Source organism: Uloborus diversus, chromosome 4, assembly GCF_026930045.1.
Source record: "Uloborus diversus isolate 005 chromosome 4, Udiv.v.3.1, whole genome shotgun sequence".
Taxonomy (NCBI): Eukaryota; Metazoa; Arthropoda; class Arachnida; order Araneae; family Uloboridae; genus Uloborus; species Uloborus diversus.
In genome coordinates, this window is record NC_072734.1 from 7,595,282 (window position 1) to 7,609,328 (window position 14,047).

The window sequence follows — 14,047 nt, forward strand, 5'->3', positions numbered from 1 at the left end:
TTTTCAGTTGATTAGAGATATTAAAATTTGACATTTTTAATAACTTATTCATTTACAACTGGAAAAGAAATGTTTTTACATTTTTGTAAAGAAAAAAGTACTAAAATCAAAGAAGTTCTAATCTCTAAAGGAGAAGGGGGGTGGGAGCTTGAGCCCCTGATTCCCCCCCTCATATGGGCGCCCATGGTTTTTTAAATCTATGATGATTGCAATTCAACGTTGTAAAAAATATTACAGGTGAATTCAACCGTTTTCGAAAAACTTCTCTTATAGCTACATTCCAACCAAAGAAACTTGAAATTTCATCATTATACTAGGAATAGAGGTGCATTTCAAACAGAACTTACCAAAAAGTATTGGCCAACCGGTCTCGGTGCCTAAAATCTGTTTTAGTCCTAATATTTGGGATATCAGTATGGAGATCACCAAGATTAGTTGGTAGAGCGTGCCTATTGCTCCGCGTAAGTGAACAGGAGATATTTCATTCAAGTACATGGGAGCAAGCCCAGCATTTAAGCCTGTTGGAGAGTCATGAACACAGTTAAAGTAGATTCACAAACAGAACAGTAACAAATACATTTTCAAGAACTGAGCCGACAAATGATCATAAAAACCATTGAACTGAATTGTACACTGACATTTAAAATATCAATTGAAATGAAAAAAAAAATGTTTTTTTTCCCTTACCTTTGGAAAATATTAAATTCCTCAAACTTACAAATATGTAGTACTTTTAAATGAAAAATTATCATATAAGCTTTGTGCTACAATATGATTAAGGTGAAAAAACAACGTAAATAAAGCACAAATATTGGAGAAAATAAAGCATATAGCTATTTCAAGGCTACAATGGAGTCTCTTCATCAGTGCAAAAAGCTCACCAACACAACCAAAAGTTGCGAGAGAACCAACTTTTGGTTGTTGTTCTCTCGCAACTCGTTGTTTTTTCACCTTAATCATGTAGTACTTTTGTCCAGTAATGTAGGGGAAGGGTGGGCAAAGTGGCCACTGCGGGCATAGTGGCCACGGCCGATTTCTCTGCCACCCAGTGGCGCTACGCAGCGGCCAACGCCTCAACTACTGCGTGAGACCTTCATTAGTGTTCCATAGCGTTGTGAAGGTGATCAGTTTACGTGTTCCGATTTTAATGTCAAATTTGTTGTTTTTCAAGTTGTTGATGTAAGGTAAGTGGTCTACTTTACTTTGTATATCTATAACTACGACCCTAGTAAGTAATGCTGACAATAACCATTGAAAAGAGTGTAATTTAGGCTATCAATTCATGTGTAGGAGTAAGAGCTGGGTGTAACAGGTGTCCGTGTAAAGTCGCATTTTCGTAATGGCGTCAGAAAGGGCAAAGTGGCCACAGCAGTGGCCACTTTACCTTCTACCGTGGCTACTTTGCCCGACACCAACAATTTTAGTTTTTAATATAAAATATATTTATTTTACCTGTCCCCGAACCCAGGTTAGGTATCCTATAGCAAGTATTTAGTTTTATTTTAAATATATTTATTAATATATAGAAAAAAGTAAAATTAAATGTCTTGTATGCAACTACAACTTATTTCCATTTTTTTTTTCAGTTGGAGTCATGGTCTCTAAATATAAACGGAAAAGCGAGCAACAGTCTTGGGATCCTCAGGCGATGCAGCGGGCTATCGACGCCGTGAAAGATGGTATGCCAATGCAGACAGCTGCCAAAAGCTTCAATGTTCCAAGGAACACGTTGAAACGCCGGGTTTTAAATAGGAACCAGCATGCTAAGGCAACAAACAAAGTTCTTGGCCACTACCGTCCTGTTTTCACTGCAGAACAAGAAGAGCAGCTTGTAAAACATCTTCTAGAAATGGAGATACGCTTTTTCGGAATCACTGTACCTGATTTGCGGAGTCTTGCGTACAAACTTGCAGAGCAAAATAAAATCCCACATAACTTCAACAATGAAAAAAAAATGGCTGGGAAAGATTGGGTTAGGGGCTTTAGACAGCGCCACCCTGAAATGGTGTTGAGAGTACCAGAGGCAACTTCGGCGGCAAGAGCTCAAGCGTTTAACAAAGTAAATGTTTCGAAGTTCTTCGACATTTTAGAGGATGTCCAGAAAAACCATTTATATCCTCCTCACAGGGTTTACAATGTCGACGAAACAGGACTTATGACTGTCCAGACTAAATCGTCAAAGGTTTTTGCGCTTAAAGGCAGACGACAAGTTGGCTCTCTCACATCTGCTGAAAGAGGTGTTCTTTCGACATTTGTAGTTTCTATGTCAGCAGGGGGGACTTTTATACCTCCTATGGTCATATTTCCAAGGAAGCGGATGAAAGTTGAGCTCCAGGATGGTTCTCCGCCAGGGACAGTTTTCGCCTGCCATCCATCAGGATGGATGCAAACGGACATTTTCACTCAATGGTTTGAGCACTTTTTACGCTTTGCTAAGCCTTCAGAAGACGACCCTGTTTTATTGGTACTTGATGGACATGCAACGCACACCAGGAACCTTGAATTTCTAGAAAAGGCCAGGAAAAACCATACAACTGTGGTTTGCATCCCCCCTCATTGCAGTCACAAGCTCCAGCCGTTAGACGTTGCGTTTATGGGGCCATTTAACACCTATTATGTACAAGCAATTGAGAGATTCTTGCGAAATAAACCTGGTAGGCAAGTAACCCAATATCAAGTGTCTCGTCTTCTCGGGGAGTCATTTTTGAGCGCAGCTACTCCTACTGTTGCGGTTAACGGATTTAGAAGATGTGGCATAGTGCCAATCAACAGAGATGTGTTCACTGAAGCAGATTTTATTGCTTCTACAACAACGGAAATTCCCAATCCATCTCAGTCACACCGCACAGCTGACATCAATCCAGTTTCACCGGACTCTGATAAAGAAGGATCTGCTGATGCCGATCCCAACGCAAGTGCAACATCAGGGCCTGTTGATCCCGATCCCGAAGAAAGCACAAGCTCAGGGCCTATATTAGGTGCCGGAGACCCCACAGCATTATTTGTTCTCGTCTCTTCAACCCTAAATGCCTCAAATGATGGTCGTCCATTAAAACCCGATGCCTCATCTGCCTTAAGCTCCATGCCTAGTACCTCATCTGCTGTAAGTCCAACCGCCATACCCAGTACATCATTTGCTGTTAGCCCTCAAGATATTGTCCCGATTCCAAAAATAAATATCATCAAAAGAAAAAATAAAAGAAAAAAGGGTTCGGCTGCAGTTTTAACCTCAAGCCCTTACAAGGCTGAACTTGAAGCAGCGAAGGCAGAAAAGGAAGACAAAGAAAAACTGAATAGGATCGAACTAGAGAAAAAAGAAGAAAAAAAGAAGTTGGCTACCAAGAAAAAGAAACCAGCTGTCAAACAGAAAAGGAAACCAAAAGTGGGAAATCGTGCTTTGTTTTTGAACGAATCTGACAGTGATGAAAGTGACGTGGATTGTTTGTTCTGCCAGGACTCGTTCTCAAAATCAAAAGAAAATGAAGGGTGGATAAGGTGTTCGGCTTGCCACAAATGGGCACATGAAGCGTGTGCTGGATGTGAAGAAGAGGACAATGAATTTATTTGTGACCTGTGTAAATAGACTGCAAACATGAGACAAAAAATCATGAAAGTTGTGATTACATTTATTATATTTATTACATTTATCTTAGTTTTGTAAATTATCTTGAATTTGTGACAATATATACATAGTTTGGTATTTATAATGCATTTGTAGTATTATTTTTGACATCGGGCAAAGTGGCCACCCTGTGGTCGTTTTGCCCTACCCCATCGGGCAAAGTGGCCATTTGGTAGGGCGTGACAAAACAACTATTTTTATAAAAAGTAACTAAGATAGAGGTTAATACTATTTTTTTTAATGAGTATAACAATATATGCTATCTTATAAATAATTTTCATTACTTTTGAACAATTATAACTACTTAAAAAAAAAAAGTTTTCCTTAGAGTGGCCACTATGCCCACCCTTCCCCTATGTTATGTAGTAAATTTATCGTATCACATAAGATCACCAATGTTCATGTTGGCAACAAATAGGAAAACAGTCGCCAAAACATTGGACAGATAATAATATACACTACTGGCCATTAAAAATGCTACACCAAGAAAGCGACATGATAAGAACATGAAATTTAAACGACAGGAAGAAGATGATGTGATATGCAAATGATTAGTTTTTCAGCGCATTCAGACAACGCAGGCGCCCGCAGCGACACCTACAATGTGTTTAAATGAAGATATTATACGGCCAATTTATCACGTGCAAATTCAATTTTAACGCTGCTGCGTGGTGGAAAATTATTTTGATGCCTCGTGTAAGAAGTACAAATGCGTACCAGCACGTTTCTGCCTTTGATAGAGGTCGCATTGTAGCCCAACGGGATTGCTGTTTATCCTATCGCAGTATTGCTGCTCGCGTCGGTCGAAATCCAATGACAGTTAGCAGAACATGGATTCGAGGGATTCAGGATGGTAATACAGATCGCTGTGCTGGTGCTCAACGGCCAGTAATCACTAGCAGCCGAGAGGATAGGCATGTTATCCGCATGGCTTTAATGGATCGTACAACCACATCGTGAACTCTGAGTCAAGAAATGGGGTCATTTGTAAGACAACAAGTGTCTGCACGAACAGTTCGGTGACGTTTACAGCAGCATAGACTCTCAGCTCGGAGACCATGGCTGCGGCTACCATTGACGCTGTATCACAGACAGGAGCGCCTTCAATGGTGTGATCAGCGACGAACCTGGGTGTACCAATGGTGAGACGTCGTTTTTCTGATGAATTCAGGTTCTGCTTACAACATCATGATTGTCGCATTCGTATTTGGCGGCATCGTGGAGAACGCACACTGGCAGCGTGCATTCACCATCGTCATACTGGCCCATCGCCTGGCGTGATGGTATGGGGTGCCATTGGATACACATCTCAGTCACCTCTTGTTTGCATAGACGGCACTATGGACAGTTGGCGTTACATTTCTGATCTGTTACTACCCGTGGAACTACCCTTTATTCGAGCCCTTTGAAACTCTGCGTTTCAGCAGGATAATGCACGACCGCATGTGGCTGGTATTGTGCAGACTTTCCTTGATACAGAAAATGTTCAACTGATGCCCTGGCCAGCACGTTCCCCAGATCTCTTACCAATAGAAAGCGTCTGGTCAATGGTTGCTGAATAACTGGCTCGTAAGCAAACCCCAGCCTTTACGGTCGATGAACTGTGGCATCGTGTTGAAGCTGCATGGATGTCTGTCCCCGTACATGTCCTCCAATCTCTTTATGACTCAATGCCCTTTCGTATAAGCGCTGTTATTGCTGCCAGAAGTGGTAGTTCTAGGTACTAAGTTCTCAGAATCTATTCACCCAAATTTCTTGAAAATTTAATCATTTGTTATTTCCAACATAATATATGTGTCCAATAAATATCATTTTGTTATCTGCATTTCTTCCTGGTGTAGCAATTTTAATGGCCAGTAGTGTATTTCAAAATCATAAGTTTAAAGTGTGCGTTTACCAGAATTAACTCCGATGACGAATCGCCCAAAGATCAGCATTATATACGAGCCGGCCAAGTCGGCCAGTCCCATCATGATTGCCGCAAGGAATACCAATGCATTGTTGACCAACAGAGCCCCCTTGCGGCCCAGTTTGTTCGCCAGTACGGCGGTGAAGAGGCCGCCCACCATCCCTCCCACGCTGAAGATGGACACCACAATCGAGAAGATAGTTTTCACGATGACCGTACTGGGAGGTGTACCCACCTGGTGGACGTAACTTTCGTTGATGAATCGTTCAATGAGCTGAAAAGAGAATAAGCCATAAGGACACGAATATACAGGGATTATATAAGAAGCAATTAAGTAAAGTTCGGAAAAAAATATTGAAGCCACAGAAAAATACAACGTAGCATGTTTCGGGGTCAATTTAGTTTTGCAACGAGATGTCCACGAGAGCTAAGGGTGGTTGGTGTGATTCGAATTAAGGCAGGATAGCACAAATTTTCCTTCTCAGAAAATCCATGGTAATGATGGTTTGAACAATCATTAATACTAGTAATAATCATTCGACCAATTTCAATTGTTGATCTGAGTTCAACACCGCAAGTATGCGTTAAACATCGTCCTCCCTTCTGTTTGCGAATGGGTCTCCTGTACTTTTTCGTGCTCCACACTTAATCAGTCGCCATTGAAGTACTTGTTCCACTATGAATCATCAGTTTTTGATATACTTTTACTCCTAAATACGCCCTACATAACAGCAAACATCCCCACAGCCACCATTGAAGAACTTGTTCCACTATGAATCATCAGTTTTTGATAGACTTACTCCTAAATACGCGCTGCATAATAGTAAACATCCCCACAGCCCACATAGAATTCAGGCACAACGCTGTTGTTGATCAACAGAACGCTGGTTTTTCAAGTTTATCCCAGACGGGTTAACGGGCAAGGATGAAAACGGTTAATTCGTTCGTTATCCTTATAAAATGTTGAAGCCGTTGCGGGTGGTCCTCAACATGTATCAAATTTAGCTTTTACCAGGAAGCGAGGTCGGAATTGACAACGGATACCAAAAATCTTACAAAATTCTCAGTGAGATTAGGAGTTCGTAATCTCTGAAGCAATTGAATATTCGTAGCTATAGATAAATACGAGGCGGGGTCTTAAAAACATTGGTATTCAACAATGCCAATTTTCGTTTCAAATATACGGGTAGCAGAAATCCTATTACTATCGAGCTACTATTTCGAATAAAGGTTAAGAGAATATCCCGGTTAATGTAATACTTTTTCAATGTACGAAACCGTTTATGTGTGCCATTTTATTTCCGAATATTGGAACATCCCGCTAGTTAGAAGACTTGTTTTTCCTAAGTGGACTGTTCCGTTAAGCAGGCTCGACTGTTTGATATATGCTCAAATTACATGTAAGTAGCTGTTATTAAAAACCTAAATTAATAATTCCGAAGACTTTGCACTGACATTTATAGGTTGCGTTCGACGAACCACACTGGTCGACCGGTGAGTAACCGGTTACTAACCGAAGCGGTCTATCATCTATCGGTTACTTCACCGGTTACCATTTTAAGCTGTTGATTGGTTGATTAAAACGCGTGATCAGTAGCTGTCACGTGATCGGTTAACCGGTAGCCACCGGTTGAGCTCGTCGAACGCAAGCATAGAATGATAGGATACTTTGCATGCAATAACAAAAAATCTTTACAGATATCAGCTAAAACGATAATTTGGAGGCAAAGTTGAAGAAAATAATTATGAGTCCAAAGTAATTTAAAACAAATAAATAACTAAACGAATCGAACTTACTTCTTGTGGTGCGTTGGCAACTCCGGTATTATATCCATGTTGAAATGAGGAACCTAAAGCTGCAGCTAGCACAGCAAATACTAAGCGCCCTTGTGAAACCATCAACAAGATGGAAAAACTTTTGATAACGGAAAACAAAAAGACACACGAAACTATAATATGCTTTCGACCAGAATATCAATTTCTCGGGTAACTAGGATGAAATAGAAATAAACATTTTAAATACAAGAATGTAATTTTTTTAATCGTAATTATTTTGTCTTAGTGAGAGTGATATTCCCACATGCAACGGAAGTAATGTAACGAAAGTGTCGGTTACATAACTTATAAACCCTCTAGGAAGAACTAAACCTACCTAGTACCTATTTCTGCGATAAGAGGTACGCTCATAAAAAAATGAAGTTCAATGTTTGAGCAGAACTAAGTTGAATCTAGCAAAATGTAGCTGCAGCCATCTTAACGGTGATAAACTTCACCAATGGTTTGATGGGCCATCAAAGTTTCACCAGTTTGTAAAAGCACCATTATTTTCAGAAACTTATCATCAACAAAATGGTTCGCAGCTAAATTGTGCCAGATATAACCAATTTCTTTATGAAACACTGAACTTACTTTTCACCTGTAAACATCTTGTTGGTGATAAATTTCACCAATCTTATGGTGCTTTTGTGGGTCACCAGTTTGTTGATGAAATGTATCGCCAATAGGACGGTTGCAACTAAATTTTGCTAAATTTAACCAATTTCTTGGAGAAACATTGAACTTTATATTTTAGGTGCAACCATCTTACTGGTGATAAGTAAAGTTTCCCCAATGTAATGATGCTTTTGGTGATCACTAGTTTGTAAAAGAACAATGACAGAAATTAATGATTATTACGAGCTATAGGGGATTTTTCGATTACTGAGATTTTGGTGTGATCGCCAGGGTTTGGCCAATAGTTGTTCTATTCTGGCAATCTCAAAAAGACTTAAATACTTTGGTGTCTAGTCTTTGGCATCAAAAGATTTGACGATAGTCCAAAAACTTGTCAAGTATCTCATTATAGAAATTTTACCAGCTTATGAGCTTGTTTTCTATACTTCCAACTTCAAATCAAGTTACCACTAAAAATACCGAATTACCGCCAAAAACAGCCGCTCTTTCTCCGTTTTCGGAAGTTTCTAAGCAGTTTAACCATTGTAATGTTGCAATTGTAGATCATTTTCTTTACTAATAATAAAGCTGAAAGTCACTCTGTCCGGAGGAGGTCTGGATGTCTGTAGGATGTCTGTGACACGCATAGTGCCTAGACCGTTCGGCCGATTTTCATGAAATTTGGCACAAAGTTAGTATGTAGCTTGGGGGTGTGCACCTCGAAGCGATTTTTCGAAAATTCGATGTGGTTCTTTTTCTATTCCAATTTTAAGAAAAAAAATATCATAAGATGGACGAGTAAATTACGAAATTATCATAACGTGGAACCATAACATGGGCACAAGCCATTTGGCGAGATACGAAATTATCATAACGTGGAACCGTAAGATGGGTACAAGCCAACTGGCGAGAAAATTCACCATACATTATTTGTAAATATACAGGCGAACCAAAAGACCTTTTCATTTTTCTATTAAAGCCGTGCGGGTGCCACTAGTACACAATAAAACTGAAGTAAGTTCCAACAAGCGGCGTGCACAGAAATCCGTCCGGGTCCCGTCAAAACCCGTCCCGTGTCTTTTCCGGGGCCCCCTGCATATTGTTTATCCGTTTATTTCATCCGTAGTTTTAAAAATATTGGACCCCTTTCAGGCTTGGGCCTGGGCCAACAGGTGTCCCTTCTCCCCCTCCCCTTGCACGCCCCTGGTTCCAACGCATAAGAGTGGATTGGCGGCATTTAATCGAGCTTGGTGACCGACTCGAGAACTGAAAAAAATAATTAATATTCTTAAGTTTCGTGTCATGATAAACATACAAAAGTAGTTAAAAATGAAAAAGACGCCGTATGAAAATAGTAAATGCTTACCATCCATTTCGCCTGAATGTATTCGTTTAGTGAGATTGGAAATAAATAATGGAGTTTTTAATGCTGTTTTATTTCGTTGGTGATTTTTTTACATTTTAATGGAACTTTTAAAACTTTTAATGTTATTACACGGCTTGTTTATTTATTTGGCGGACTATATTTTTAAAAAATGAAATTTTAATACTATTTGTTGGTCTAATTTGCTTATTTGGGGAATTTCATAAATAGAGCTTTTGGAATGACTGCCCGGTTAAGATTTTAAAAATTTCTCTACGACAACGTTACTGTAGCTTTGCGGCGATTCCCTCATGCATGTTGAGGATTACCCCAGTATTTTATGTTTATGGCTCGAAAAACGCTTTTGCATCATTTTACTTCTGCTTTTGAGGAACAGCTTCGAAATAATCCTCGGGTTGGCACCATTTGTTTTCGGTGATAATTCTCTATAAGTCTTTTGTTTTAGTTTTCGTACTAAAGAATGTAAGAGGTGTCGTAAAACTTAAAGGCGTTAGCACGACTTGGCATCACAAAATGTCGCCTAACGGATATAAAGCCAGCCAGGGGATGATATCGAAGCTTTTCCGCAGTTTTAATACAAAATAGAACTGCAAATTAAAGGACGCTGTGCTCCATAGAAATTCTAGATTGCAATTCATTTCCTTGCTTCCAGAATAGTGTTAAAAATGCTGGGACACTGACTTTCACATATTCTATAGTACATTCAAAGTCACTGTATATAAAAGTTTAAACAAAAACATCATACCTCTTTTGATAAAATCTTAGAAACTAAAATATTAGCGGTATACGAAGTATAACAGGTTCCTTCAAACATAAAATATAGGCATGGGACTATCACAACTTAGCGTAAGTTAGAATATTTGCTAAAGCTTATTTCAATGCGTTGTGTTACATGTTTGTAAATTCACACGATGCCTTTAAAGAAATTATTACAACAAAATTTGAGTTGACTTTGTCTGAAAAATGAAAGTTGAAGTTGCCAACATTGATTAAATAATAAAAAGAAAAGACGTAAGTTTCTAAGGCATAGATATATACAGGGTGTAGTTCCGTTTTAACCTGCAAAGCATCTATTTTCGCAACCGTTAGTACTAGATGCATACTTCCAATAGCAGAAATGTTCAAAATCAGATGTAGAGTTAAGATATTGAAAGTTTGAAGCAAAAATAAAAATTCATCAAAAAATACAATTTTTTTTTTGAGCAGTCACGATTGCTTATTGCTTTTATTTGACTGTTTTGATGTGCTATCATTTTATTTTCCCGCCAGCACCCTCTGCAGCATCACCGTCGACCGGCTCCTCACGATGCGGCTCCTCTAGCGAAAGCCATCTCCAGGTTGCGTTCATATCCTACACACACGCGCATACACACACATACACACACACACATGCATACAGGCACCTACGCATACACATACAACTACCCGCACACTCATCCCTGCACACAAACACAAACACATATGCCTACACACACATACACATCCCCCCCAACACACAAACACTCATACACACAACTATCCACACACTCATACCTGCACGCAGACACAAGCACACATACCTACACACATACACATATCCCCTACACACAAACACACATACCCCCCACACACGCCTACATACACACACACACACTCGTGATTGCGAAAAGCATAATTTGAATTCAAAAGATGTCAAAATTCAAATTATTATTATTATTATTATTATTATTATTATTATTATTATTATTATTATTATTATTTATTATTTTTACGGGCCCTAGGTCCTCTAACTAATATTTAGGGAAATAATATCCATTGAAAGAAGAACCACCCTTTCAAAAGAATGACAAGTTGTCGAAGTAAAAATACAAAGTTATTTATATTTCTTGTTGCTATTCAAAATTAAATGCTAATGTTATGCCGTGATTCGCAAAAACACACTACAAAACATCCATCAATTTGAAAAACCACACCTCTATACCCGCATAATTTTAAACCCTTGTTAACTATTCAGTAAATTACGCCCATTAGCCAGGGCTAAAGCAAAAATACGTGAAATACACTTCACTTCAGTCAGTCACTTCCAGCCGAGGACTGCAGTTTCGTGCTTATTAGCACTCATCGGTCCGGCATAGGAAAGTGACTGAGCTAGAGATGGAAAACCTCATAAGGAAGCCAAGAGTGCCAAACAAACTGGTAGCTAATATAGAATTAGCACAGACCAGGCGAGTGACCGAAACAATGGTTCAGTTTAACCCGAAGATTGAAGGAAAGGCATGGTATATTCAGTACTAGTAAAAATACCCGGCGTTGCCTGGGTCAGTAATAATTATTAGAAAAAATCGTTACTTGCTTTTGTTTTCTGTTTTAAGTGAAAGAATTAAAAACACATCTTTTTGACGTGATTAAAAATCGAGTTTCTTCCTTACCCATAAAACTAAAAAAGCAATAAGTATAAAGAACAAAGAAGTATTGATTTAGAACCGAAAGCACTATATTTAAGCATATACAAATTCAAAAAACATGAAATTAATCTTCTCATGTTTAAAAAGATTAATCTGTTGATACTTTTTTTTAACATGGAGTCTAAAACCTTCTCTGTATGGCTAATGAAGTACGAAGTGATTAAAAAAAAGTAGCTGCGCTCGTAATCCCCTTATACTTGCTTTAGTTATTTCGGGAAATTTCAATCATTGTGGCTCTTGGTGCGATTTTACCAAATTTGCGAAAGTCGGTTCGGGGTACCTTCGATGATGCTCCCCCATTCTTTCCTTACTTTCTAAAACGATATGATATTAATTTTCGTTACAGAGATATCGTCGCCAGATGCTGAGATATTTTAGGTCACCATAAAATGGCGCTAAACAGTTTCATCCGAAATGTTACCAAAATAAGTAATAAAATTTGGTGATTGTTTGAAATTGTGCAAAAAGGAAAATCAATGGAAGTTTTTGTGCTGTTTATGGATTTGCCTAATTTAGTTGCTGGATTATTTAACACAGTAAAAAAAGTCTTTTGAAAATTCTTTGATTGGCGATATTTTGTTTACATGGTGCAAAAATTTTGGCAATCTGCTGGTTGTTTGGATAATGAGTAAGTGTTCAATCAGCATAAATAATAATAAAAACCATTAATTACATTAAAGTTCCGTTTAAATGGAAAATCATCAGCCAAATCATGTATTATTTGCCAATCTTGTGCACAAAACTTACTTCAAGATTTGACTTGAGAAAAGCCTTGAACAATCACGAAAAGCAAAGAAAGTCAACAATACAACAATTGTCGCTATCGACAGGGAGTTGAGATGATACACTAAATACTGTATTGAGTTTAGGAAAGCCTTCGAACATGGATCTAAAATGCTCATAACTCGTTTTTTATTCTACTTAGAAATTTCGAACAGGTGCCATCTTCAGCAGAAAAATCAGAGCTTTCGATGGACATATAATGTAAATATGTGCAAGTATTTTTTCATCCCAATGTTAGAGAATTTATACAAAAATTGTGTTTTATTGCCCCCTAAGGGGGTTTTGCCCCCCATAACGGGACGAAAACTACCCTATGTGTTATTCTGATGCATAAGCTATATTATTGTAAAGTTTCATCAAAATCCGTTCAGTAGTTTTTGCGTGAAAGAGTAACAAACATCCATACATCCATACATCCATACAGACAAACTTTCGCATATATAATATTAGTAAGACTAGCAAAAATACCCGGCGTTGCCTGGGTCAGTAATAATTATGAGAGAAAATCGTTACATGCTTTTGTTTTCTGTTTTAAGTGAAAGAATTTAAAACACATCTTTTTGACGTGATTAAAAACCGAGTTTCTTCCTTACCCATAAAACTAAAATAGCAATAAGTATGAAGAACAAAGTAGTATGAATTTAGAAACGAAAGCACTATATTATAGCATATACAAATTTCCAAAACATGAAATTAATCTTCTCGTGTTTAAAAAGATTAATCTCTTGATACTTTTTTTTTAACATGGAGTCTAAAACCTTCTCTGTATGGCTATTGAAGTACGAAGTTTTAAAAAAAATATAGCCGCGTTCGTAATCCCCTTATACTTGCTTTAGTTATGTTGGGAAATTTCAATCATTGTGGGCTCTTGGTGCGATTTTACCGAATTCGCTTGAATCGTTTTGGGATACCTTCGATGATGCTCCACCCCCCCTTCTTTTCTTACTTTGTAAAACGATATGATATTAATTTTCGTTGAGATGTTATCGCCAGGTGCTGAGATACTTTTGGTTATCATAAAATGGCGCTAAAGAGTTTCAACCGAAATGTTTCCAAAATAAGTAGTAAAATTTGGCGATTGTTTGACATTGTGCAAAAAGGAAAATTAATGGAAGTTTTTATGCTGTTTAAGGATTTGCCTAATTTAGTTGCTGGATTATTTAACACAGTAAAAAAAGTTTTTTAAAGATTCTTTGATTGGCGATATTTTGTTTACATGGTGAAAGCTGAGAAACATTATGACGTAGTCTTCGGCTTTAAAAACAGCGACATGAAAAAAACTGCCAAATGCATTAGCTACGGAAATCTTTCTGCAAAAATTTCGGCGATCTGCTGATTGATTAGATAATGAGCAAGTGTTCAATCAGCATAAATAATAATAAAAACCATTAATTACATTAAAGTTCCGTTTAAATGGAAAATGGTCAGCCAAATCATGTATTACTTGCCAATCATGTGCAAAAATCTTACTT

General features: G+C 38.1%; 1 protein-coding gene across 1 annotated transcript in view; it reads right to left on the bottom strand.

The window, feature by feature from the left end:
* LOC129219796 (solute carrier family 2, facilitated glucose transporter member 1-like) overlaps positions 1-7,441 on the bottom strand; it is a 67,303-nt gene extending 59,862 nt beyond the window's left edge. Inside the window, exons 1-3 of the mRNA XM_054854099.1 lie at positions 7,329-7,441; positions 5,520-5,805; positions 348-518 (exon numbers count right to left, since the gene is read on the bottom strand). Coding sequence (XP_054710074.1) covers positions 348-518; positions 5,520-5,805; positions 7,329-7,430 — 559 coding nt within the window. The 5' untranslated portion in view covers positions 7,431-7,441. The remainder of the gene's footprint in view (positions 1-347; positions 519-5,519; positions 5,806-7,328) is intronic.
* Positions 7,442-14,047: the final 6,606 nt, after the last annotated feature.